Source organism: Coregonus clupeaformis, chromosome 6 (assembly GCF_020615455.1).
Source record: "Coregonus clupeaformis isolate EN_2021a chromosome 6, ASM2061545v1, whole genome shotgun sequence".
In the NCBI taxonomy this organism is placed as follows: domain Eukaryota; kingdom Metazoa; phylum Chordata; class Actinopteri; order Salmoniformes; family Salmonidae; genus Coregonus; species Coregonus clupeaformis.
The window spans coordinates 39,040,582-39,067,436 of record NC_059197.1 but is presented as its reverse complement, the minus strand read 5'-3'; the positions used below and the strand labels follow the sequence as shown (position 1 = coordinate 39,067,436).

The window sequence follows — 26,855 nt, the reverse complement described above, 5'->3', positions numbered from 1 at the left end:
TCCAAGCCAAGTGTTATTTGCTAGTTTTCTTTATTCATTTTAATACAAAAGCATACTCAGACCAAAAATAATTAGATTGTTATTTTGTAAAGAGCAACAGACAGGTACCACACAGCCAGGGAAGCAGACTTTTAACACTAGAAATGTGCAGAAGAAATCTCATCAGTTCAAGAAAAAAGAGAAAACAGAAGAATGAAACCTCAAACGGACAAACCCTCGTTTTGAGTGCTACACAGACGGATACAATGCAAGCTGATCAGTGTGCGTTAGACAGCCATCTACAGTGAGGTGATAGGGACCCGATTGGTACTGTCTTTGCCCCATAGGACCTATTTTCTCCCTTCTAGACGAGAGGGCAGAGACAACCCAGCTCCGTGTCAGTGCATCTATGAAATGTTGATGGTCAGAGCCTTCTATTTTTCTATGTAGTAAATAGACAACTCGATTGGTGCTTTCTTGTGTGCTGCTTAGGTGAATAGATGTGTCATCTTGACAAATAAACATTTTTGTATCAAATTGGGGAGAGTAAATATACAGGATAACAGTATCCTATGTGCGACATCGATTAAGTGCTGGGAGTCATTTGCAGAGCTTCAAATGTTCAAGTGACTCCTCCCCAATCCCCTTATGGCCTTACTGTCCGAAATAAATTCTCAAAATGTAAATGTGCAAACATTTCACTCAACATTCCGGTTCTTCGTTTTGTAATTTGACCTATCAACATTTGGAGACATTCAGAATTTAAAGGACATCCATCCATACAAACCCAGGGGTTTACATAAGATGAAGCAATGCGTAATTTGAATGATCTGGAAATGAAAAATGTTAAATTGACACTAAAATTATACATTGTCTTCAGCTTTGATAAAATAAACCGGAGGTCTGTCACTCCCTACTAAATTAATCTGAGCCTGACAGACGAGCCTGACAGACGGTAGTAAACATCTAAAGAACAGTCAGATCAGTTTCTCATGCAATTACTTGAATGTATCAAGAGGAATATTACGACGCAATTAGAACAGAATTACAGCTTTACTCCAACAACAATTAGTGCCTTTGTGATTAAATAGAATAGAAGCACCATGATTTTATGATCCATAAAAAAAAAATAGATGTCTCTAAGCAGACCAAAATTATTTTGTATAATTCTCAATGAGTTTATTCTATCAGAAATGGGCAAAATCTCAAACAATAGTTTTTTGTAAGAGTTTCAAAAAGTTCACCAATGTTCATCAAGCAGTAGTCTTTGCAATTTTTCAGGTTCACATCGTCCTCAATTCTATCAAATACTTGTTTATTTTGCTTCCCTCAAAGTCAAGTGAGTGAGAAGCATGTGAAATAGTTACACTCTAGCATTGAGATTTGCTTGTGAACGTCCATATGGGACAAAAATATTTTCCAAATTAATAAAGCCTTTTCATTTGTTTCTGATGGTTCTGAAGAAAGTACTCTCTAGAGCATCACCCGATGGCCACAAAGCGTAATGCAAGACAGGACTGACATTCATGGAGGAAGTTGAACCTGAAGGGAGGAAGGAAATGCAGATATACAGTACATACTTCAAAAAGGAAACCCGTGGTATCCCTATGAAAAACATGAGCAAAAATAAAAAGCAAGAAACCAGAAAAAAAACTCATTTTAAAACGTTTTGAAGAGTTGACAAGAAAACCAATAACACCCTGGTTCCGTTTCTAAACGTAAATAGGCACAAATCACACACAAAGTTCTATTGTCCCACCATTTTTTTAGGAGCATAATAATCAAGAAATTCATTACAGTAACTGTTCTTTCCCCTCTTGATGACAGCCTTTCACTTACAATGACAGCAGTTTGTCTTGCAGCGACACAAGTGCAGCACTTCAAAAGGATCAGTTCCAGCATCATTTCTATTGCTTTAATCACATACATTTAGACACTGCAACAATTTTTAGAAAGACATTTGCAAGGGAGGGTCGCACACAAGCGCACACAAAACACACCTCTATCAGTCTTCTTTGGTATATTGAAGAAGCCCTTCTCAACCCACTTTTGGTGGTGCTGTGTGTATGCATTTAGACAGACAGCACTTGAAAGTGCACTCAATACTGAGGAAACTTTGTTCATACATTGCCTGCTGTGGCCTGACATACTGTCAACTTGTTGAATGGGTTTACCAAACAATGGAAACATAACAGTTTACTATTTTGAAACAGACAAACAATGAACAAGTCTATGGCCATGGTTAAGTCTATTCTATCGAATGATAGGGAGAAGTTTCTCATTTAACCACTTCATATGAACAGATTTACAACATTGCTGGCCAAGAATGTTACATGAGAATAAAAGTTTGCATTAGCCGTCCCATGGTTTACTATGGCTGCGTTTACACAGGCAGCCCAATTCTGATATTTTTGCCACTAATTGATCTTTTGACCAATCAGATCTTTTGCCAATAATTGGGCAAAATATCTGAATTGGGCTTCCTGTGTAAACACAGCCTTTGTGTATAAAAATACAACATTTGGAAAGTCGTGGCTTACCCAACCTAGTCATTATACTACAAAGCAGCAAGTGTCACAAACTCATCATGGCCATATCCGATTCCTTCTCGCTGACTACACAAACACACACAGAAACAAACATACATGCACATATTCTTTCAAAGTGGAAAAATAAAAGACTGGACACATCTAACATAAGAGACCTATAGAGTCTACTGCTCAAGCCATAGTTGGACATTTCATATCTGTATTTCCAACATTAATCAAGTACCTGTCTAAACCCCATAGACAGATTTATTTATACATCTTTTCCACTGATATTTTCTATAAAACAGACATGGCTTAAAGGTAGACTCAGCGAAATGATGTTGCCACGAGCCAGCACCGCAGATATTGCAATGAGCAAGATGCATGACTTCGCTCCCACACAGTATCAGCACATGTGCATGGGTTCGCTTCACACTGTTCGAGTGTGGTAGGTACGGGACCAAAACAGTGGGTGAGTTTAGCCTCGTGCTTCAACGCTCTTAGTTGTTGCGGAAATTGACCCACTACGCCGTTTACTTTGTGCACCTACATCATATCGCTGACTCTACCTTTAAATGAATGGATAATTGACATACCTAAAAATGTAGTCCCCCCCCCTTACCATTTTGCTTTTACAAAAAGATGAATTTTTACTGAAAAAAGGTGTAACAATCAAAAGATTGATTGAGAGCTCACATGCGTCATAGCCTGTTTTGCTGCGATAGATCCAAGGAACACAGCAGCCACCCACCTGGGATAAAACCATGAAATACAAATCGTTTTTGACTGACCATTGGGGACACTCAAGAGTAAATGGGTGATTGGTGAGGATTAACAAGACTAAATGCAAGAGAAGGGAGTTTACATTCTGTTGCCCAAAACAGAGAAATCTCTTAATTTTAATGACTGTTTCTTAATCTCACCTAGCACACAGTAAAAAAAATCCCCTGAGTTTTGGGACAGGGTGTTAGAAGTTATTTCGAGGCAAAATGGGGCCATGGTGAAACTGGAAGCCCTAGTTGCCGCAGTGGCTCTTTCAGGAGTTTTGGAGGGGTAAAGAGTGGTCCTTGGGTAGGGGGAACAGTTGGTTGATGTGGAGTTGGATGAACAGTGGATAAGGCTCTGGTAATACAATGTCATGGTCGTCCTTGGTCGCCTTCTCTCACACACAGCCACACACACTTACACAGCAGCAGATATCAAGTTGACATTCGTTCTGTTTCTTTACCAAAGCTCGAGGCTGCAGGCTTTCAGATTGAACATGTTAACATGGATTCTATATTCTCCTACCACTGTATATACTGTAACTCCTGCTGTGTTACTCCTTGAAGCTCCTCTTATAAACTCTATACCTACTGTATACATAGATGTTTCTCTTTGACTGCCCCGAACAATCCCTCACCCCTTTTGTTTTTATTGTAGATTTTTTAGACAGCTCAGTTCTCGGGTCCACATGCTCATTCAAGGAGATGGCTGTTGCATCACGTCCTCTCCCTTGCAGAAAGTAGTGTGGTGTGAAGGGTTTGACGTTAATCAACGTTAACGTCCATGGGTATTTTGTCGTCTAGCTCTAGTGGACTGTCCACAGTGAGCTCCCCCACACTCTTCCCTGACTCCTGAAGCAGCTGCCGCCGCTGGACCTCCGCCTTCAGGTTCTCCAAGTCCTTTTGGCTGCAGAGGAAACGGGTTGGGATACCACAGGGGTTAATGTTGAGCACTGACACATTTATATTTTTAAGAGGGGATGGAATTCCACAGAGGTCAGAACTGGGTGCTGACAGGTTTCTATTTTCAACTCAAACTGTAAAAATAAGGTGCTACTTCACTTTACCTGAGGGGTATAAAGATGATGCCGTTGATGATATTGAGCTGCTCTAGAACACTCGCCATACTGGGTGCTGTGAACTGGAAAAAGTGGTGGAAACCAACAAAATGACACATTGTACTATGAAACTAACACCCACAATACATTTGAAAGCATAATCTACAGACGCAGGTATGTTATCATCTGGGGACAATACAAGGCCCTTTGAAACCCATATGAAACCATAGCTAGGCCCTAAGCCACATACCTTGAGTGGCATGATGCTGGCGTTGGAGCCATTCTTGTAGATCTCATTCATGGTTCTCTGCAGAGCCACAGCCTGCTGTGTGAGGTACTTCAGGTACTCTGAGCTCTCTTTAGTCTTCTCGTGGGCCTCTCCCACCTGAGAGGAGATGGAGGGAAAGCTTAAAAACTAATATCAGTTGTTGGTAATCTAGGACATATTCTTATTTCAGCAAATGTTCTTAAGCCACTTCTGAAGAGAGGACGTGTAGAGCTTTGTGTACTGTAGATGTAGATCTTACCTGGTTTTTGTAGATGGTGTAGCCCTCCTTTTCATGCTGGAGCGCAGAGCGGAACTCTGCCTTGCTCTCGTAAACCCTCGCAACCAGATGATGACTGCAGAAGAACATTTGATTTGCATTAAATCAACTGAAGATAACACAAACTAGAGTATATAACAGGAAATCAGTTAATATACTGAAACAGATGTTCAGTCACTCAAGGAATAACTCTCCCTTGTACTTACCTGAGGGCTACTTTGAGGGAGCGGTGTCCGTGGTATTTGGAGTTGATGGCCAAGGCATTCTCCAGGAACCTCAGAGACAGGTCGTACTCCATTACTCCGTGCAGCACCAGGCCAATGTTACTCTACAGGAGGAGACCCGGGACCACAGGGAGAACAGGTGTAAGGAGAACTGATTTAATAAAGGTCACACACAAACACACCTGAAAGGGTTACACAAAAATGGTACATAACTTCAGCGTTAACGTGGTGACATATACACACACAGGATGGTTTCAATCAAAAGAAAATAAATGAAATACTATGGCCCACTCACATCTAGCAGCGCCATCTCGGGGTGGTCCTCCCCACATACCATCAGCATGAGGTAGCGGGCACGGTATAGCAGCTTCAGGGCAGTGGACAGCTGACCATTGGCAAAGCAGTACAGAGCCAAGTGCATCTGGGGGGAGAAAGCAACCAGAGGCATTTAGAAACAGTTAACATGGACTGAAATACATTTTATGATGAAACAAGAACATATTTTTGAAAAACTGTAATTTTCCTGGATACGTACATATTCCTGGATAGTGTTGGGGTGCTCAATGCCCAGCACTCTCTCACTCATCAAGACAGCCTTCTGTTGGTTACTGAGAGCCTGTGGACAGAGAAGACGAGTCAGGACTGTTTCACTGGAATTGCTGTGGCCATTTGTTCTCATGTGTGAGAAGAATATAAAATGTGTGTGTATTATGTCTAGAGCAGCATACCTCGTGGTGGTCTCCCATGATGTAGTTGAGGCGAGCCAGCAGACGCAGGCAGGCACAGATCTCTACGTGCATGGCCCCGTACACGTTGTTGAACAGGTTCAGAGCCTCGTTGATCAACTCACAGCCCTCCTTCAGGTAACCTGCACACAGAGAGCACAGAGACCTGGTTAACAACTCAGGCTTCCACAATCGTTGTACAATGCAACAGAAAGTAATGTGAATGGGTTCAGAGAGTTGCATTGTTGCATGAATATTTGTATGTAATAGTGCTTTTGCATGGTTTGTATGGGGAGGAAGGAAACATTTTTCAGCTTTCGTGTGTGTGTGTTGCATGTGTGAGTAGAGCTTCATTTGCATATCTGTTAGCACTAGGAGCACCCATGCTGATCCTGCCCAGCAGGACTGGTATCCACCTCACCTTGCTGGTCCTTGGCCTGTCCGCTCTGGAAGAAGTGGAAGGTGTGTGTGTGTGTGTGTGTGTGTGTGTGTGTGTGTCGCATGTACTGTATGTCTCCAGCACTAGGAAGACCCACGCTGATCCTGCCTAGCAGGACTGGTACCCACCTCACCTGGCTGGACCTGTAGAAGGTGTGTGTGCGAGTTGCATTATAAGTGTGAGTAGTGTTGTATGTACTGTATGTCTCTAGCACTAGGAGTACCCATTCTGTTCCGGCCCATGCTGATCCAGGTCTAGTAGCCTCACCTTGCTGGACCTTGGCCTGTCCACTCTGGAAGAAGTGGAAGGCATCTGAGGCCTTGGGGTTGACGTGCTTCACCACAGGGAAGATGTTAAGGATGTCCTCCTCTGTGAAGGCAGGCTTGTGGCGACTGTCAAAGTTATACTCCTTTATCAGGATCTAGAAACGCAGGGAGGCAGGAGACACAGGAAGCGTGTTAGGAGGGGGAGGGTTAAAAACGTGACATCGTTAATTTTGAATTACAATTTGACCCCTGGCCCCTACTCCCTAGGCATTTCTGTAGATCTGAAGGTATTGGACAGATGTATACAATATGTTGAAAATTGCACCTAGTCTAAATAGGGATTGATGGGAGTTACCTGGATGCCAGCTTTGATGGAGATTTCTCTGAGCAGGGTGATCTTCTGAAGGCCGTATTTCTCCACTACCTGGTCGGCATTCTCGCTGTAGAAAGATGCATGTTTTTAGGAAAACATACACCAACTTTAACCCAAGCGCACTCACCAGTGCAGGCCGAAGTGGTAGCTTGTTAGTATAGTGTGCTAACATCAAGCCTACTATTGTGCCAACATCAACCCTAATTCCCACCCACCAGTGCAGGGTGAAGTGGTAGTAGCTCTGGGCCTCAGAGACTATGTTTTTCCACAGCTCGCTGGGTGTCAGGCTGGCCCACGCCGTGTTGTCCCCTCCCCCCGGGACGCGGTTACGACGTTTACGGTTCTTGCGGCGCGATACAAGCTCGTCGGCAGGCAGGTGTGCCACGGCATCGGGGAAGGAGGACAGGAAGCAGTTGAGGAAGTGGCTGACAGCGGCGGAGAGGGCCGACAACTCCACACCCTGGGAGACGGAGTACATAGTCTATTGTTCTCATATTTAATCAATTTCTTAGGGAGACAAATAAATAGCAAATATCTGTGTCATCCTAAGTACATCATAATTCTACAATCATTGCTTGAAAAATAGCACTCACCTGGAGGTATGTCTTGAAGATATGTTTCGCACATCTGGTGATCAACTCGCTGATACCTATTCTCTTCAGAACAGAAGAGATACGAAACCATTTAAGAAAAAGGAAACAAGCTGAATGCAGATGAATCTTTATGCATTGACCTGCACTCTGTCTAGAACAGTCTAGAACAGGGGTGTCAAACGTCCGGGCCCGCGGGCCGGATCAGGCCCGCAAACGGGTTTAATCCGGCCCGCGAGATGATTTTGAAAAAAATTAATAAAAAAAAAAAATTATTTTGTAAAGTATAAAAATGCGCTGCAATTTTTCAATAAAATAAACTGCTGTTCCAATTGCGTCCACTGGATGGCGCAATAGCAATTGAGTTAAGCAAGCAAACTGTTTATACCGGGGAAGAGCAAGTAGGTCAAGCACGTGCAGCCAATGAGCTACTTTGTTTTGCCCGCGATATTTATTACGGCTTCTACTTTTAACATTATGTGCTTTGGCACCCTCATTGCCCCAATATGTCTCTGTCAAAAAAGAGAAAAGTGGACGCAGAGTGCAGAGTGTTCCAAGAAAGATGGTCATCCTATTTATTCACGGAATTGAATGGGAAAGCTGTATGTTTGGTGTGTTCAGAGCATGTTGCAGTGCTGAAAGAATATAACCTTCGTCGCCACTATGTGAGTCTTCATGCCGACAAATATGACAACTTTCAAGGACAGCGGAGATGAGAGAAGGTGAATGAACTGTTGGCGGGTCTGAAGAAACAGCAGTCTGTGTTTACTCACAGCCGAGACATCAGTGACGCTGCAGTGAAAGCTAGCTACCTCATTGCTAATGAAATCGCAGTGGCTTCAAAACCATTTAGTGAGGGTGAATTTGTAAAAACATGCATGATGAAGGCAGCGGAGATTGTGTGCCCTGAAAAGCGGCAGGCTTTTGCAAATATCAGCCTGACAAGAAACACAGTTGCAGACAGGATTTCCGATCTTTCAGTGGATTTGGACAGCCAGTTGAAGCAAAAAGTAAAGTCATTTATTGCGTTTTCGGTTGTAATTGATGAAAGCACGGACATTACAGATGTTGCACAACTGGCCATTTTCATCCGCGGAGTTGAGGACACATTGACCGTCACCGAGGAGTTCGTGGAGTTGGTGCCGATGACAGATACAACGACAGCAGCTGATATTTTTACCGCACTCGTCGGCGCGCTGGACAGGGTCTGAGTGGACTGGTCCCGCGCTGTCAGCCTGGCTACAGATGGTGCGCCCTCAATGATCGGGAAAAAAGCAGGCGTTGTGACAAAGTTCAGAGAGAAAGTGCAATCTGCAAATGGAGGACGTGATTTTTTGACTTTTCACTGTATTTTGCACCAGGAGGCTTTGTGTTGCAAGTCATTAAAGATGGATAACGTCATGAAGGTGGTCATCCAAACTGTTAATTTCATCCGATCCAGAAGCCTGAATCACCGTCAGTTTGACAGCCTTCTCAGAGAGAAAGACCACATCTATGGCCTGCCATACCACACTGAGGTAAGATGTTTAAGCCGAGGTGCTGTGCTGAGGCGTTTCTTTGATTTACGAGAAGAAATTGAACAGTTCATGGAAGAAAAGGGCAAACCAGTGTTAGAATTTCATTCCGCAGAATGGATGCAGGACCTTGCATTTATGGTGGATGTTACAGAGCTCCTGAATAACTTGAACAAACAGCTGCAAGGGCGCAACAAAGTTGTCACGCAGTATTATGACAGCATACGTTCTTTCAAGTTGAAGCTGTCATTGTGGGAGACGCAACTTGCCGGTGATGATGCAGCTCACTTCCCCTGTCTGAAAAATGTGTGCGCGACCCAACATGTGGCAGACATGAAGCGGTTCAAAGATAAAATAACGGGACTGTTACGGGAGTTTGAGCAATGCTTTCAGATTTATGTTTATATGTTTTTATGTTGATGTGCTATTGTTTTTAATTGTTTTTATTTTATTTGTATATTTAACCTATTCTTGACTCTGTGGTTCTTGCACTTGTTTGGGGAACAGGATTTCATTATTTTTATCTACATTTCTGCCTGAGAAATGACACCCTGATATAGTTCTGTGATCTGTGATATACTTCTGTGAATCACTGAGGCATTGTGTGTTTGTGTGTTCTTTTTCTTTAGAATTTTCAAATAAACTTGACGTGTTTTATGATTAATAGTGATGTTGTGCTTGTACTATTTTGGACACACTGTCCTCAGGCTCCAGCTTTATGTTGTATGTTGATCGTATTAAAACAAAGAAAACTATCTGAAGTTGTTGTTTTTAAGTTATATATACCATGATTTTTCCGGTCCGGCCCACTTGGGAATAGATTTTCCTCCATGTGGCCCCTGAGCTAAAATGAGTTTGACACCCCTGGTCTAGAAGGTTAGCATTATTAGCATAATGATATCATTGCCCTTCATTATAATTCTCCTCAGTCAGTCCTCAAGATCTTATGGAGGTCAGGGGTTCAGGCTTACATAGAAGTGCTCCAGCTGTGCCTTGGCTGGGGTCTTGTCCACGAACTCCAGCACATTGCCTAGGTAACGCACGTTGATGCCCCTCTGGTGCAGTGCCTCGGACAGCGTGGCTCCATCCATGGGCAGAGCACTGTGGTCCAGACAGTCCTTCACCTGGAGGGAGAGACATAAGTAAAATAAATTACCACATACAATGTAAGAAATTACCACACACAACAAAATACAAATAACCAAACAAACACACCAACCCACACACCCACAAATAGCTAGACAAACACAAAGGCTAGTGATACAGAGATGTAAGTAAATATGTTGTAATATAGTGAAGGTAATTACTGCTTGTGCGTGGTACTATGTTGCTGCCCTGAAACTTACCAGAGATGGGATCTGACAGGACACCAGGAAGGCTGCAGCATCCTTCAACAGCTGCTTCTGTTTCTGAATGTCATCCGCACTGTCCTCAGGGAAACGCACTCCTGGGGGAGAGACATCAGAATTTTGGGGGGGGAATGAGTGTCAGTATAGCATGCAATAGTCTTTTATTACGCTTTAGTTTCATGAATGCGGAAATATGGCAATTCCAGTGAAGAGCTTTGGAGGTACCAGAAATCGATACCCAAAAATACTATGCATTATAAAAATGAGTACTGTACAGCAGAGCCAGCTGCCACACCAAACCTCTCCTAAATGCACTACATCATCAACCAACATAAAGTGACAGTTTCCTACCTGGAGAGAAGATGTCTGGGTTGAAGCGGATGTCGAAGGAGGTGTTGCTGATGGAACCCACAGCCTTGCAGGCGTTGAGGACCACCTCTCGGCTTTTAGGGTCTTGATGGAGACAAGTCAGGGAGGGGTTGGAGAGATCAGGGGAGGAGGAGAGAGATGTTTAATGAATATCAATATAACAAGTTACCTGGGCAACTCAAATCAAAATGATATGGGGTGAGTTCCCCAAAAGCACTACTATCATCTTTCGCCCAATGCCTACATGCAAGTCCATTTTGAGTTGAAAACCACCACACTGTTGCAGATCTTAGTTAAATAACCTCAAACCCCCTTGTCATTAGAGGTATTGTCAAGCAGGCAGTAGGACCAGGAGCCAACTCCTGCCATCCCACACACAACCAAGGATTCTTTCCTTCTTTCTGGAGTCACAATCCCTTTGATTAATTGTCACACCAGCCAATGGGAAATCAACTGGAGAGATCTGTGGTTATTGGGTTGCTATATCCCACACTGCTAGTGATGTTACTGGGGTCCATGCTCACCCCATAGGTGGCTAAGAACTGGACAGGGACACCTAGCCAGGTGGAGAGATGCAACTAAGACACCAGCATTAAGAAGCCTTCTTAGCGCTACCATGGTTAAACACTCTCACATACAGATGAAAAACCACACATACACTCAAACACACCATTCTAAATGCAAGTCTATGGTGAAAATAAAGAGACTTATTTAAATGCATTTCTCCACGGACTGGGTTTCCCCCAGTCTTTCTCTACCCTGCAGTGGTTTGGACGTACCGATACCGGATCCGTCTTCCGCGGCTAAGAACTCAGCCAGCTCTTTGGCCTGCGCTAAGCCCGGGATACTATCCTCAGCCTTAGCCTCCAGAGGGCTCTCGCACTCCCCGTTCTGAATCGTCGTGCCAACGGGCACCAACGGCCCATTGGTGGTCGCCGTGGGAACCACATTATCCTCTGTATGGGTTGCCTGGGAGGCATTAGTGGTTGTTGTTGATGCAGCAGCGAGACTGTCTGTTTCTGTTGCTGGTTCTGCCTTGGGGGCTGCTTCTGTGGTGGTGGCTTCTGTTGCTGCTGCCTGAGGGGCATCAGAGGTGGAGGTGGTCTCCGTCTGGGCTGCGTCTGAGTTGCCGTCAGTGAGGGTTTCTGTGGAAGTTTCTGAGGACTCGGCCGAGGCATCAGGGGTCTCTGTGGAGGGCAGGGCTGGAACGGCTGCCTCGGGGCTGCTGTTCTCTGTCAGGGCGGCCATCTTGCTCTCCTTGTTGGCTTTCTGCTGCATCAGCTGGAGCGCTGCCATCTTCATGAAGAGGAGGTATCTGAGGAGTAGAGTACAGAATCTTTATTATCCCTGAGGGGGTGGGGCATAGTCAGTTACGTGAGCATTCAAATGTGCACAGACCCAATCATACACTAAAGGGAACATCAAATTACCATCTTGAGGGACATACCGAGGGCCTCAGTACCCTATCGATGGCACACAAACAACCAAGGAAGCCCATAAGTAACCACCAAAACACATGTATGTGTATGTATGTAAATGTGAAAGGTAGAGTCTCCATGCTATACCCATGGCACATACACAATTAAAACGCCTCCCTAAAGCACCCTACAGTACCTGTGCTCGACGAAGGCCTCGATGAGCTCCTGTCGGAGGCAGGCCAGACGGTGGCGGTGCTGGCGGGGGAAACCCTGTCTCACACTCTCAGGGGAAAGCTCCTCCCCTTCCACTGGCAGGAAGTTCAGGTCGGGGGGGAAGGTCCTCAGAAGGTCCAGGATGTAGTGGCGTCCATCATTGCCAATTATGCCCTTACACTCAACAGAGGAACACAGCTCCACAGACTCATCCTTCTCATTCAGCACATCGTGCCTCTGGACCTGGGGGTGGGAGAGTCAGTTATATTATGAAAGAGAGAATGTGATAACCACAGTATGGCAGGTTTTGTGGCATGGCAGTCGATATACAGTTGAAGTCGGAAGTTTACATACGCATAGGTTGGAGTCCACAAATTCCTTGTTAACAAACTATAGTTTTGGCCAGTCGGTTAGGACATCTACTTTGTGCATGACACAAGTCATCTTTCCAACAATTGTTTACAGACAGATTATTTCACTGTATCACAATTCCAGTGGGTCAGAAGTTTACATACACTAAGTTGACTATGACTTTAAACAGCTTGGAAAATTCCAGAAAATGATGTCATGGCTTTAGAAGCTTCTGATAGGCTAATTGACATAATTTGAGTCAATTGGAGGTGTACCTGTGGATGTATTTCAAGGCCTACCTTCAAACTCAGTGCCTCTTTGCTTGACATCATGGGAAAATCAAAAGAAATCAGCCAAGAACTCAGAAAAAAAATTGCAGACCTCCACAAGTCTGGTTCATCCTTGGGAGCAATTTCCAAACGCCTGAAGGTACCACGTTCATCTGTACAAACAATAGTACGCAAGTATAAACACCATGGGACCACACAGCCGTCATACCGCTCAGGAAGGAGACGCGTTCTGTCTCCTAGAGATAAACGTACTTTGGTGCAAAAAGCGCAAATCAATTCCAGAACAACAGCAAAGGACCTTGTGAAGATGCTGGAGGAAACAGGTACAAAAGTATCTATATCCACAGTAAAACGAGTCCTATATTGACATAACCTGAAAGGCCGCTCAGCAAGGAAGAAGCCACGGCTCCAAAACCACAATTTAAAAAAGCCAAACTACGGTTTGCAACTGCACATGGGGACAAAGATCCTACTTTTTGGAGAAATGTCCTCTGGTCTGATTAAACAAAAATAGAACTGTTTGGCCATAATGACCATCGTTATGTTTGGAGGAAAAAGGTGGATGCTTGCAAGCCGAAGAACACCATCCCAACTGTGAAGCACGGGGGTGGCAGCATCATGCTGTGGGGGTACTTTGCTGCAGGAGGGCCTGGTGCACTTCACAAAATAGATGGCATCATGAGGAAGGAAAATTATGTGGATATATAAAAGCAACATCTCAAGTCATCAGTCAGGAAGTTAAAGCTTGGTCGCTATTGGGTCTTCCAAATGGACAATGACCCCAAGGTGTGGCAAAATGGCTTAAGGACAACAAAGTCAAGGTATTGGAGTGGCCATCACAAAGCCCTGACCTCAATCCTATAGAAAATGTGTGGGCAGAACTGAAAAAGCGTGTGCGAGCAAGGAGGCCTACAAACCTGACTCAGTTACACCAGCTCTGTCAGGAGGAATGGGCCAAAATTCACCCAACCTATGTTGGGAAGCTTGTGGAAGGCTACCCGAAAAGATTGACCCAAGTTAAACAATTTAAAGGCAATGCTACCAAATACTAATTGAGTGAATGTAAACTTCTGACCCACTGGGAATGTGATGAAAGAAATAAAAGCTGAAATAAATAATTATCTCTACTATTATTCTGACATTTCACATCCTTAAAATAAAGTGTTGATCCTAACTGACCTAAGACAGGGAACTTTTACTAGGATTAAATGTCAAGAATTGTGAAAAACTGTGTTTAAATGTATTTGGCTAAGGTGCATGTAAACTTCCAACTTCAACTGTACATTGAATGTCTGTAGGCCAGTGCAGTGAAGAAAAACAGTTCAACAAATTATACAGTTCTACAAAACATATTTAAGTTTGCTTACTCTGTACTGACAAATAAAGTAAATCCCAAACAATTAGCAGATTTAAAAATAAAGCATGAAACTGGCATTATCATCATGATATCCTCCTCCTCACCTTCAGTGGTCGACTGGTCCTCTCCAGCAGCTCCAGGTACTTCCCATGAGACACCACTGTCTTCCCAAAGTCGATAGACCCGTAGATAACGCTCTGCTCCTGCTCTCTCTCCAGAATACCAGGGATGATCGACTGGGCCGTGACACGGTAACCACGATAGTCCACCACCACTGTCCCCAGGGTGTACAGCCCCTCCACGTCTACGGCCCCGTAAGCCCGGACACCGTTGAGGTCGTTGGTGGGAGCAGCGTGCGCGGCAGCGTCCCCGCCCAGCTCGCGGTAGTGGTCGCGGACATCGAAGCCCAGGGAGAAAAATATGTTGTTCCAGATAAACATCTGCATACGCGTCTCCTCGCCAGGGTTGATGGCCATCACGTTGCCGTCGATCACCGCCATGGAACCACGAGTGGCAGCAGCCGCAAAGTCACTGTGGACCTGGTGAGAGGGAGAGGGGAGGGAGAGAGGAGGGTTAGAGAATAAATGCTTAAAGATGTAGACCAGGGTTTCCCAACCCGGTTCCTGGAGAGCTACCCTCCTATAGGTCTTCGCTCCAAACCCAGGTGTTACTAACCTGATTCATCTTATCAACCTGTTAATTATTAGAATCAGGTGCGCTAGATTAGGGTTGGAGCAAAAACCTACAGGACTGTAGCTCTCCAGCAACAGTGTTGGGCAGTCCTGATGTAGAGGATGGAAAGAAGCGTAATAGTCTGTGCACACTACAGGATATAGACGTAAACAGAGAAACGGAGCAGAAAGGAGGGTGTTTCAAGAGGAGAATCGATGACCGAAGCTCACTGGAGAAAGCAAATAAGCGAGAAAGAGTGCAGGAGACAGAAGAGTGGAAAGGAGTTGGGCTTCAACTACTGCTTTAGGCTGGCTCACCTTGAAGATGGCCCTCTCTCTCAGCAGGCGTTCAGGCAGATTCTTTCGGGCCAGCTCTCTGGTTGTCTGCAGCTCCTCATTCCAGTCTCGCGTCTGAATAAATAACACAGAGACCCCATGTTACACTGACTCTAAAAACCAGACTATTATTGGTGTGTGTGGACATGTCCATGTATGTGTTCCTCGTAGCCTAGGCACGAGGTGTACAGCGTGTGTACCTGTCCAGGTATATGTTCCTCATAGCCCAGACGAGAGGTGTAAGCGTCTTCAGCTCTGACACAGTCCATGGTGTGGTCCACCTGGGGGGCGGTCCAACTGTACACCTGGAAAGGCGTGGCTATCCTCTCAAACGGATGCCGCTGGACCCTGCAGGCAATCAGAAACCAAATTAGCCACGTATCACAGTGGGAGTATTCCTCAGAAGTAATTACCAGAATTATCAAGAAAACTGCCTGGCTAATATTGTTAGCTCTGAAAAAATATACATTTCTGATAACGACTAATAATTGTATGCTTATCAGTATATGTTTTCCCCCCCACTACACAGAACTAATAAAAAACACAGTTCATTTTGGTTAGTGTAGGCCACTTACCTTTTCTTCTGCAGGGCAGTGAAGTTCTTCTTGAAGGCAGGGCTTATCTGGCTCAGCAGCTCAACCAACGAGTGGCTCAGGAAGCTGGGGTTGGCTGGCTTGGGGTTGAAGGTGTAGGTGGTCGACCTGGAACACAACACCATGGTCATCTCTCATTATGGTCAACTCTCTGACACTTTTTCACACCATCTAGCCAAACCTAACCATACTGTGCTGGCTCTGATATTTTCCTTTCTCACTTTCCAGTACAGTTCCAGCAACTGGTAATCAGTAATCAGGCCAACACAATACAGCTCCGTTTGGCTCAGCTCAGTAGTGTGAAAACAGTATTCGTTAAGTCTAATGAGAAACAGGGAAAGCCAGACTCACTGGTTGAGGTAGAAGCCACGTGTAGAGGCGGTGATACTGATGTGTCTCTCCTCAACAGTCACCATATACAGGTACATGAGATCACCATGCATCTTCCTGTTGCCAGGAGGGGGGTTCCAGCCACTCATAGTCAGGACCTTCAGGCATTGCATGGGCTACAGAGAGAGAAGGGGAATCAGATATGGACATTGGAATGGAACTTAAGACTTGTGGTGTGCTAGTGTGGATATTGGAAAAGGGTCATAGACTGATTACTTCATCTGCACTTTATGGTTACTTAACTAATCTTACCCTTTATTCTACAACCACGTTTACTTATTCTAGGAAAAAGTGTACTAGTGCCAGGCTTGAGTAAGTCTGGCAAATCAGTCAGCTATTAAAAAATGGCTCCTACAAGCAGATCAAAGGTTGGAGCAGAAGCCAGTAAACTACAAATGGACACACTTCTTGAAGAATGTGACATGTTTTGAACTGTCAGACAATATCACAGAGATACACAATCTATGTAACTGAGACGGCATTAGAATGATCATGATTAGCTTGCTGGCAACACCAGGGTTGTGGGTTTTGATTCCTGCATAGGCCACAAATATGAAATATGTGTCACTACGAACTGTATGTCTCTTTGGATAAAAGTGTTTGCTAAAATCACCATAATTACCATTATTATTACCTTCCAGTCCTTGTTCTGTGGCTGGAGGGGCAGCAGGGGGCGCTCTTTGCTGCCAGGCAGGATGTGTTCTGGAGGGGTACAGTCTATCTGCTCCAGCTCACTGCCTTTCTTCTTCCGCTTACCACTGTCTGCAGAGGAGGAGACAAGGTCACAGGTCAGACTAATGCAGCTAGACCAAAGATTTGTATAGCCTGCTGCCTAGGACACATACATACACATTAATATGTAGGACAAAGGCGACTGGATACCTCAGAATACTGACTGAAATATCTCTCACCCCAATTCTCGTTGACAGACCCACCAAAACACACACGCAAATAAACAAATTGATACGCAAACACACACACCTCCCAGGTCCCCGTCGGTGAAGACGCTGAGGAAGGAGAGGGAGTTGCAGTCCACTCCGTTGTAGGCATCAGACGGGTCCAGGCTTTTCAGCAGGTCTCTGATGTGACGCACGTGGATACGGGCCTCACGCACTGTGTAGGGCTCTGGGGAGAGCATACAGAGAGGACAGCCATTACATTATAATTTATGCAATCTACGGACAGTCTACAGTCTAGGAGACACTATAGGAAGTGAACTAGGAGGAGATCTTACACCTATACAATCCTTAGGCTTTAAGATCAATAAAGTCTAGGGCTAGGGGTTGACTTTAGAACATATCCAAAACACCAAGTCCTACCTTCCACTACTTTGAGCAGGGAGCCCTCCTGCAGGCCCTCGATGGATTTGAGCTCAGCAAAGTTATCCAGCACGTTGCCGTCCAGCTGCAGGGAGAAACAGGTACGATGGCAGGTGTCCTCACGGTCCATCAACACCTGGTGGATCTCCTGCACCATCTCCTGGGGTGAAACCTGGGGGAGTGGGTGGGGGTTAACATCTTATAGCAATAGAGACTGACAGTGTTTGGTCTTACAGCTAGTCCCAATTTGGTCCCTACCTCTCCACCTTGTCCCTAACCCTTCGATGTTTGCAGATCTGAAGACTATGGATAGGTATAAGTGGTGTGCTGGTGGATCTTCCATCCACTATATTGCTTACACCTAACAGATCTGCAGACATCGAAGGATTAGGCGGGTCAAGGGGTGGTGAGCAAATTGGGACCGGCTGTTGGGCTGTTTAAGTATGTACTGTACCTGGAGGTCAAAAGGCTCCGTCCCGGGTGCCTGGATCTTCACGGTGAAACCTGTATCCTGAATCACAATCACTTCCTGTTCGTTAGAATCCTCTCCACCGTCCGTGTCACCACCCCCATCCTGCTTGGACTCCTCCTCCGAATGATCGTGGGCCCCGCCCCCGTTCATCACCGCTGTGTCTGCACTGTGCCCTGTGATTGAACAGAAGGAGACATTCAATGTTGCTTGTTATCTGATTGGACAGATGGGTAGAGAGGGCGTTGCCATGGCAGAGTGACACATATCCAAATTAATAAGGATAATAAGCCTCCAGTTAGCAAACAAAGTAGTGCGTGTTGTCAGATTAGATTACTCCTAAAGGGCATTGTCTACAGTGCCAAGTTGGCGACTTATAGGATCCAAGGAGAACAATAGGATCCAATTAGCACAGAAAACAAGATCTCCAGCTTTTGCCATGTGAGGCAGGGGTATACAGGTTACCATGGTCTGCTTCTCTCAGCCTGGAGTTCTTAACCATCATTCAGACTCTTGTACAGAACATAAAAGCTAGTGGTTTGCCTGGTGCCTTTGGCCTTCTCCACATTGGGCACCAGACTCCCAAGGTCCACAACAAGGAACTGTACTAGAAAGTGTGAAAGGAAAATAGAGTCACCCACACAAAGCCTCCCCTCATCCTTGTGTGTATGTATCCATCTCCACTTACAGAATGAGTGCATCCTCCTTGACCTCATTAGGTGCCTCACTGGCACAAGGCATTGGAACTGTGGAAACACCTCTAGGTGTAGCAGTCGTGTTTCCTATTTACCTCAGTTTAAAAAGAATTGACATTCATAAAAAAGTACAACTAATTTGAATGGTGTGGGTTGGGTTGCCAAGAGGAAAGGCTACATACATAAATATCAACTAGTGGGGCCTGCAGTGTGAAGGGGCTGTTTTCTCTCCCAGACAACTGCAACCAGCGCGCCCTTGTTCAACGTCAAGGGTAACACAGTGTCAGGGTTAACACGTAGAGGGGGTGGTTGGGGGGGAAACAGCTGGGGTGGGGGTAGGGGGAATCTACAGTAAAAGAGAGAGAGAGAGAGAGAGAGAGAGAGAGATGTAATGTTTACTGTTAATATTTATTGTTTATTTCACTTTTGTTTACTATCTACTTCACTTGCTTTGGCAATGTTAACATACGTTTCCCATGCCAATAAAGCCCTTAAATTGAAATTGAATTGAATTGAGACAGATAGAGAAATAGAAAAAGAGATGGGGAGGGGGAGAGAAAGAGGGGGAGGGAATGAAAAAGCGAGAATGAAAGAGACTCATCACGCTCTGAATAGCAAACACAACAGCCTTTACCAACAACTGGTCAATGCTACGAGAGAAGACAGACTACAAAGAAAGAGTAAGGAGAATAGACTTGAACATACAATAGGAGCCAAGGGATAATGTTTCTGTAGGTCAGAAGGGAGGGAGGTGAAGGAAGGGATCAACTGTGTTTTAGGAACAGATACAGTGACCTCAAGTGTCTCCAGTCACTGCTCCTCCTGCCCTGTTGTAGAAGCAGACTGATTTTATAAGGTTCCATCAGTTACTCTGGTTCTCCCCTTTGGTGCCCTACTTCTGGTCTGGTCCAAGTCACTCTTCATCTCTCCATTCATTCTTACATCAATGCCCTAGCGATTGCATTTTTCTTAGAGTGGTCACAAACACACAGCGGGAGTCATTCAAGGCCCTCTGCTTTATTCAAGATACACTTTTCAGCTCAGTTTGACTATTTCTGTAGCTCCTACAAAAATTATATGTGGTACTTGACTCGCATCAATTTAATTAACATTTAAACAGTTTTAGTTTCTCAAGTGGAATTGAGGAGGTAGTGGAAATGCCTGCAAATAATGGTGTATATGAATACCGGCTGCCAATGATATCCAATCAGCACTGAGAAGGTAAGGGTACAAAAGAGCCAGTAGCAAGGCAAAGTGCCAGACAGTATTCCGAAAGCTGAAGCAAACATGTAGCCTAATAATTGCAAAACAGACCCACTTGGCCCAACAGCAGCGGAACAGAGCACGAGGGGTCAGGTGATAGGGTAGGGGTCCAATATTACACAACCTTCTGCATTACTCAAAACTTAGAGCCTAACTAAACTTGTTGAGGTTGAGCCTTCATGTCACTGTGTGTAGTGTAGACAGGAGAGATTAATGTCGTTGGTCACAATTCACGGATGAAAAATGTATGAAAAAAATGTATGCACTCAATAACTGTAAGTCGCTCTGGATAAGAGCGTCTGCTAAATGACTAAAATGTAAATGAAGAGGGCAGCAGGTGTCACAACAAATTACAATTTTATCACTACAACTTTTCCCAAAGAGCCAAACCCTTCAGAGCTGCAGTCTATTAGGGCATGAAGATATGGAGGGAAGTGAAAGCAGAATCTGCAAACTGCTGCAGTACTTCTGTCATACTGGCATGCATATTCTGGCCTAGGTGGGTGAGTTAGGCCTACATTTACATTTACGTCATTTAGCAGACGCTCTTATCCAGAGCGACTTACAAATAGGTGCATTCAACTTATGATAGCCAGTGGGACAACCACTTTATTTGTATATATATTTTTTTTTATGGGGGGGGGGGGGAGGGGGGGGGTAGAAGGATTACTTTTATACTATTCCAGGTATTCCTTAAAGAGGTAGGGTTTCAAGTGTCTCCGGAAGGTGGTCAGTGACTCTGCTGTCCTGGCGTTGTGGGGGTGCTTGTTCCACCATTGGGGTGCCAGAGCAGCAAATAGCTTTGACTGGGCTGAGCGGGAACTGTTCTTCCGTAGAGGTAGGGGGGCTAGCAGGCCAGAGGTGGATGAACGTAGTGCCCTTGTTTGGGTGTAGGGTCTGATCAGAGCCTGAAGGTAAGGTGGTGTCTACAGATACAGATTCTCCAACTGAAGGCTTTGCCTATTTAAATAAGAAATATTTATCTTAATAGAGTGTGACAACCACAAGACCAACCTTAACCAGACGAAATGTATAATAATCAACATTTTTCCTCCAAGCAAGCAGCTCTGATCCTTCTGAACATGTAAATCATTGAGGGGGGAGGGGGCAGAAGGCCTCCAGTCAGACCAGCATTCAGTTAAACCAGTTAGACAAAACAACCCCCACACACCCCATCCAGTGCCACCATTAGTATCCTAGCCTCACTCCTCAGGTTGTACAGTAACCAAACGTATCCTAACGCCAGGATAAGGCTCTTTCAGGGCAGTTGGTCAAAGAGTTAGGTCCCTGATAGCATGGGAAGGGTCTGATAGCATGGAAAGGAAGACGAAAGAGACCAATCAGGCAAATAATAGAAAGAAGCGGGCTACAAGAGATCAAGAATCATTTCACCATTTCCTCGAGGTGTGAATGTCTTGATCACTACTAACGCTCTTATTCAATCAAAATTGTGAAAGACCACTAGGCCTACTAATCCAGAGAGCTAGCCACTAGTCTCCATGCTGCCCTGTCTGTTGTAAGCTGTTATATCTCTGCTCAAGGTTTACCACGAACTGAGCGCTGTTCTTGCTTCAACTAAAGATTAATTAATTCACCATCCACTTGACATGGCGGACCTTGACATGGTGGGCCTACAGGGCAACAAGAAACCAAACAGACAGCATTTGGGGGGGGGACACAGAGCAAGGTTGTTGTTTTTTTACAAAGCCCAACATAGATAGATTTATTACACCACAAGATGGCAACCTTCTTTTGATAGATTGATAGAGAGCAGGGAGGGAAAAGCTTTCCTGCAGAGTCATGCATATATCTTTGCAGGGAGGTCTCATAACCAGTCAAATGACTAATTTTTTACATTTTTAGTCATTTAGCAGACGCTCTTATCCAGAGCGACATACAGTTTTAGTGAGTGCATACATTTTTCATACTGGCCCCCCGTGGGAATCGAACCCACAACACTGGCGTTGCAAGCGCCATGCTCTACCAACTGAGCTACAGGAGGCCCAGACTCCTCTGTCTTAAGCGTGTTGATATGTTTTAGAATGGGTTGTTATATGTGATCTCAGAACTGCAGGGTAAACTACAAAGCAGGATCAAGGATTTAGCCAGCTAACTTGCCTAAATATTCGGATATATATAAATTAGTAAAACGTTACAAGAGATGACAGGGGGCTAGAGGGGAGGGTGTGGAGAGTCTGGACAGTGACCTGAGGACTACAAAGGTCACCTCTTCACCCTTGAGGAGCATTTAAGCCCCTTAGGTTACAATCGCTAACAGATCCCTTCACCCCCTGCTACCCTCAACCCCCATCAGTCTGCCATGTGCAGTCTGTCACAATACTGTCAGTACTGCAGGATACACAGCTCAGTGTCTTGGTAGTTATCCAACTGGCTCTAATTAGGCCTAAGGCATTTGTCCAGTCCAGCAGGCTTCTCTTAAATGAGAGGTGAGTTTCATTAGAAAGCTAATCAAGGAGGTGATAGTATCTTGAAGTGCCGATAAGAATAGGAAAGTGGTTTAGGGGTCAATAATGATTTTGTTGGTAATGATAATTTGTTACCTATGGAGTTGTGAATGAATGTCAATAGCTGACAAAGGTTGCCAACAGACAAAAGCTCTATAATGGACAAACACTTTGTCCATCAATATGAACGTATATTCACTAGAAGAAAGCATGATAGCATGATGGCACGTGCTACACATACGAAGCTCTAGTCTAGGTGTAGGCTAGCCAATTAAAAAGATGCTTCTCATCTTCCAACAAATATTGATTGGTACATAAACGTTTAGTTTATGTCTCAAAATAATAAGCTGCATAAGCAAATGCAAATAATTGATTAAAAATGACATACCTACAAATACCTGGAATAAAGAGTAGTATTCTGATACAAATTACATGTTATTACACATTACAGTCACTGGCTGTGACAAAATGAGTCCCTACAATCAATGAAAATCTCTACAGATGCAAGTACAGTTGTCACTCAATAATTGTGACAATGGTGAGACCTATCCAAAGTTTCACAGCTGAACTAACTATATTGTGTGTAACGTTATAGTCGTGGCAATACAGGCGTCTATGCATGCAACTCAAGGTCCTGTCAAATGTGACACTGAAAGCTGTGGCATTGTCGTGAAGGCTACATAAGGTTGTGTAATTTCAACAGTGGCCATACATTCACCAAACCTATACCAGTAGTACGTCATGTGACTGTCTCGATCATCAATACTTTATACGATGCGAGCGATCGGTGGCGAGCAATGAATATCGGTTTGTTTAAACGACACTTACCGGTTGTATGACCCAGAATGTCTCAAGTATAACCTTCTCTCACCGTGCATGCACCATGACTTTTCTCAAAGGGCCAGCTTCCGCTTCCCGGTCGAGGAACAGCCAACCTCTCCAGTTCTGAACGGGGGGGGAAGGTATCACGCCAGCTAACGGGGACATTGGTGATCTAGTCACTTCGACATTACTAGGTCACAACAATAGCATACATTTGATGGACTAACTGAAACAAATACGTTTCTATTGATAGAAAACGGCGTGTGAAATTACTTCACATCGATTAGAACCCCTCTGTTCTCTTGAAATGTGCAGTTCCACTGAAGGTGACCTTCAGTCCCTTCGTTCTTGCATGCAGGTACAGAACAGCTGTGGTCCCATGTGCGTCAGGACGTGAGGTGCTCGCACTACACTGTTAAGACACTGGATACACACATACGACTATTTCTATAATCACATTTATATCAACCATTTTTCTACAACAAGCCAGCATCGCCGCTGGCTGCGTTGCTACTAGCTACCCAAGCTAACTATGTCTAAGCTAGCTAGCTAGCTAACGTTAACAAGGTGCATCAAGTCAGCCATACAACAAGGGTTGTGTCTTTGACATACAGCTAGTGAGCTAACAGCTTATCTGGCTACAATCTTCTCATTATCTAAATACTAAGAGTTATTTAATTGTTAGCCAAACTCTCTTGATATAGCCTGAGCTAACCACTTAGCAACATGCTAACGTTACGTTAGCCAACACAACTACTATCTAGTTAGCAAGTTCAACAGCTCAAGCAAGCTTGAATGGATGGTGTAACTAGCTGTCATGATTGAATTGAGATTTGACTCATCTTGGTTATAGAAAACTGTTTAATCCTGAGGCCCATTACTGCATGTTTAGGTAGTTTGCTAGCAGACTAATCAACTCATTGACAGATGAGATGACTACTTTGAATTAACTATGCATGTGTGCAGCTAGCTTGCTAACGTTAGCTAGCTAACAGTACTATGTGCACACTTTTGTATAGTTTTCAACCGATGCAGCTGCTAAGCTAGTTAACATTAGTTACCTAGCATTACGATACAGCTTTAACATTTTGCAGGATAGTCTCTGCTAGCAAACTTGATAACTACGTAACTAACGTTAGCTAGTTGCTTACCACAAGCACAAGGGTCCTTGTGTGGTGCCTTGGTAGTCTCTTTGCGGTCTGGCGTCTCTCCTGCAAGATCAACTGTGTTAACATTACAGTTGGGTACTGACGCCGGGATGTCATCCGTCTTGCTCACCATTATTTGGCTGTCAGTGTGGCAGCTAGTTAGCTCAAAAGTGGCAACAGAAATCCGTTGTTCAAAATTGCTATATGAATCTGTGAAACGCTCCTTCTTTAGCTAACGGGCTAGCCAGCTACATGCAGAGGGTACGATCTTACAAAAACAAGTCTACAGAGGAAGGACAGTCAAAGCTGGACATGGTAATCACACGTGGTTTCTCCTCCTCCTGACCTCTCTGCCTTTGCGTTCTTTCCCACCCCCAAAACACAGATAGAACAATGAGACAGATATTTCACTGGATGTATAAATGTGAAGCATCTGGTTGGCATTTCCACTCACTACCAAATATGGTAGTGAGAGGAAGTTCACTGGCGAGCAGTGGGAGAAGATGGAACGAGATGGATTTTGGTCGACATTTAGCAAATGTTCTAATCAATTAAATGTTTTATCTCATTACAGTTTTCTGTTCCCAAAACTAGAATATGTTATGAACAGTGTGGACTAAGTTTTGTAGACTTTACCCTTTGCAAAAGGTGTAAAAAAAATCACTCTGTTTAGGAGTGCAAAGGTAAATTGAGTTATTGCACACGCGCACTTCACAAAGTAGGTGTTCCCTAACGGAAATATGCAGATGAATACTAGAACGCGCCAATAGGATATCGCTAGCGCGTGCATGGCTCTGCCCACCTTGTATGTTCTGTCCACTATGACTCATTTGTTCCCATTGGAAACCATAAGCTGTGGTCTATCTTGGTTTAGTTATAAAAATATTTGCCCAAAACGTCTGGCTACGGAAAGCGCAGTGTGCCAAATAACTTTTTTGAAACGTATTTTTATGAACAGGTGCATCTAGGATCACAAAATGATAATCTGTGATTTTATTTTGGACAGATGCTCTGTGCCCATATGGCATACTGGTATTACGAAATGTATACTTTTTGTATAACATAATTATTTGGTTATTATGGCTATAGGGGTGTGCAACACTTCTGCACTCAATATCAAAGCTGGTGAACCAGGGATATAGGACTGAATAGGTTGACCTTTACCCATATTGACCTACACTTCGAATCAAATCAAATCAAATTTTATTGGCCACATGCGCCGAATACAACAGGTGCAGACATTACAGTGAAATGCTTACTTATAGCCCTTAACTAACAGTGCATTTATTTTTAATAAAAATGTAGAATAAAACAACAAAAAAGTGTTGAGAAAAAAAGAGCAGAAGTAAAATAAAATAACAGTAGGGAGGCTATATATACAGGGGGGTACCGGTGCAGATTCAATGTGCGGGGGCACCGGCTAGTTGAGGTAGTTGAAGTAATATGTACATGTGGGTAGAGTTAAAGTGACTATGCATAAATAATTAACAGAGTAGCAGCAGCGTAAAAATTTGGGGTGGCGGGGCAGTGCAAATAGTCCGGGTAGCCATGATTAGCTGTTCAGGAGTCTTATGGCTTGGGGGTAGAAGCTGTTGAGAAGTCTTTTGGACCTAGACTTGGCACTCCGGTACCGCTTGCCGTGCGGTAGCAGAGAGAACAGTCTATGACTAGGGTGGCTGGAGTCTGATTATGTTGTTGTTGATGTTTATAAACTGGGTGGTTCGAGCCCTGAATGCTGATTGGATGACAGCCATGGTATATCAGACCGTATACCATGGGTATGACAAAACATTTATTTTTACTGCTCTAATTACGTTGGTAACCAGTTTATAATGGCAATAAGGCACCTCGGGGGTTTGTGATATTTGGCCAATATACCATATATTGGCCATATACCACACCTCCTCAGGCCTAATTGCTTCAATATAAACATGTATGTATGTATACTGAACAAAAATATAAACGCAACATGCAACAATTTCAAAGATTTAGCTGAGTTGCAGTTCATATAAGGAAATCTGTCAATTGAAATAAATTCATTAGGCCCTAATCATTAGGCCCGATTTCACATGACTGGGAAGGGGCGAAGCCATAGGTGGGCCTGGGAGGGCATAGGCCTACCCACTTGGGAGCCAGTCCAACCCACTGGGGATTCAGGCCCAGCCAATCAGAAGGAGTTTTTCCCCACAAAATGGCTTTATTACAGACAGAAATACTCCTTTCTGGGATCTTTTATTTCAGCTCATGAAACATGTGACCAGCACTTTATATGTTGCGTTTATATTTTTGTTCAGTGTATGTAGTACCTTTAGAAAGTGTTCACACCCCTTGA

The 26,855-nt window shown here is 44.2% G+C and overlaps 1 protein-coding gene across 5 annotated transcripts; it reads right to left on the bottom strand.

Moving 5' to 3' along the window:
• Nucleotides 1-13: 13 nt before the first annotated feature.
• Nucleotides 14-24,885, bottom strand: LOC121567909 (clustered mitochondria protein homolog). Of its 5 annotated transcripts, none has more exons than XM_041878276.2 (27): nt 24,527-24,885; nt 18,116-18,306; nt 17,662-17,833; nt 17,324-17,467; nt 16,965-17,104; nt 16,304-16,458; nt 15,935-16,060; nt 15,560-15,707; nt 15,342-15,434; nt 14,457-14,891; nt 12,338-12,597; nt 11,503-12,038; nt 10,706-10,807; nt 10,352-10,452; nt 9,977-10,129; nt 7,495-7,557; nt 7,117-7,382; nt 6,884-6,968; nt 6,530-6,683; nt 5,827-5,966; nt 5,634-5,714; nt 5,394-5,519; nt 5,081-5,202; nt 4,857-4,950; nt 4,580-4,714; nt 4,339-4,412; nt 14-4,178 (listed from the first exon to the last, which is right to left on the bottom strand). In XM_041878276.2, the coding sequence occupies exons 1-27, from the start codon at nt 24,654-24,656 to the stop codon at nt 4,037-4,039; spliced, it is 4,368 nt and encodes a 1,455-aa protein (XP_041734210.1). In that variant the 5' UTR covers nt 24,657-24,885; the 3' UTR covers nt 14-4,036. The 5 variants fall into 5 exon arrangements, with proteins under 5 accessions (XP_041734210.1, XP_041734212.1, XP_041734211.1 ...); XM_041878278.2 differs by having other exon boundaries at nt 7,117-7,361; XM_041878277.2 differs by having other exon boundaries at nt 16,977-17,104.
• Between the last annotated feature and the right edge of the window lie 1,970 nt (nt 24,886-26,855).

What these genes read in the sequence shown, in the direction of transcription:
- LOC121567909 (XM_041878276.2), bottom strand. Translation starts at nt 24,656, where the DNA reads ATGGTGAGCAAGACGGATGACATCCCGGCGTCAGTACCCAACTGTAAT. An exon ending in CCGAGATGGCGCTGCTAGAT is followed by an intron (nt 5,203 to 5,393) that starts GTGAGTGGGCCA and finishes CTCCTCCTGTAG; the next exon opens with AGTAACATTGGCCTGGTGCT. An exon ending in ATCATCTTTATACCCCTCAG is followed by an intron (nt 4,179 to 4,338) that starts GTAAAGTGAAGT and finishes TTTCCTCTGCAG; the next exon opens with CCAAAAGGACTTGGAGAACC.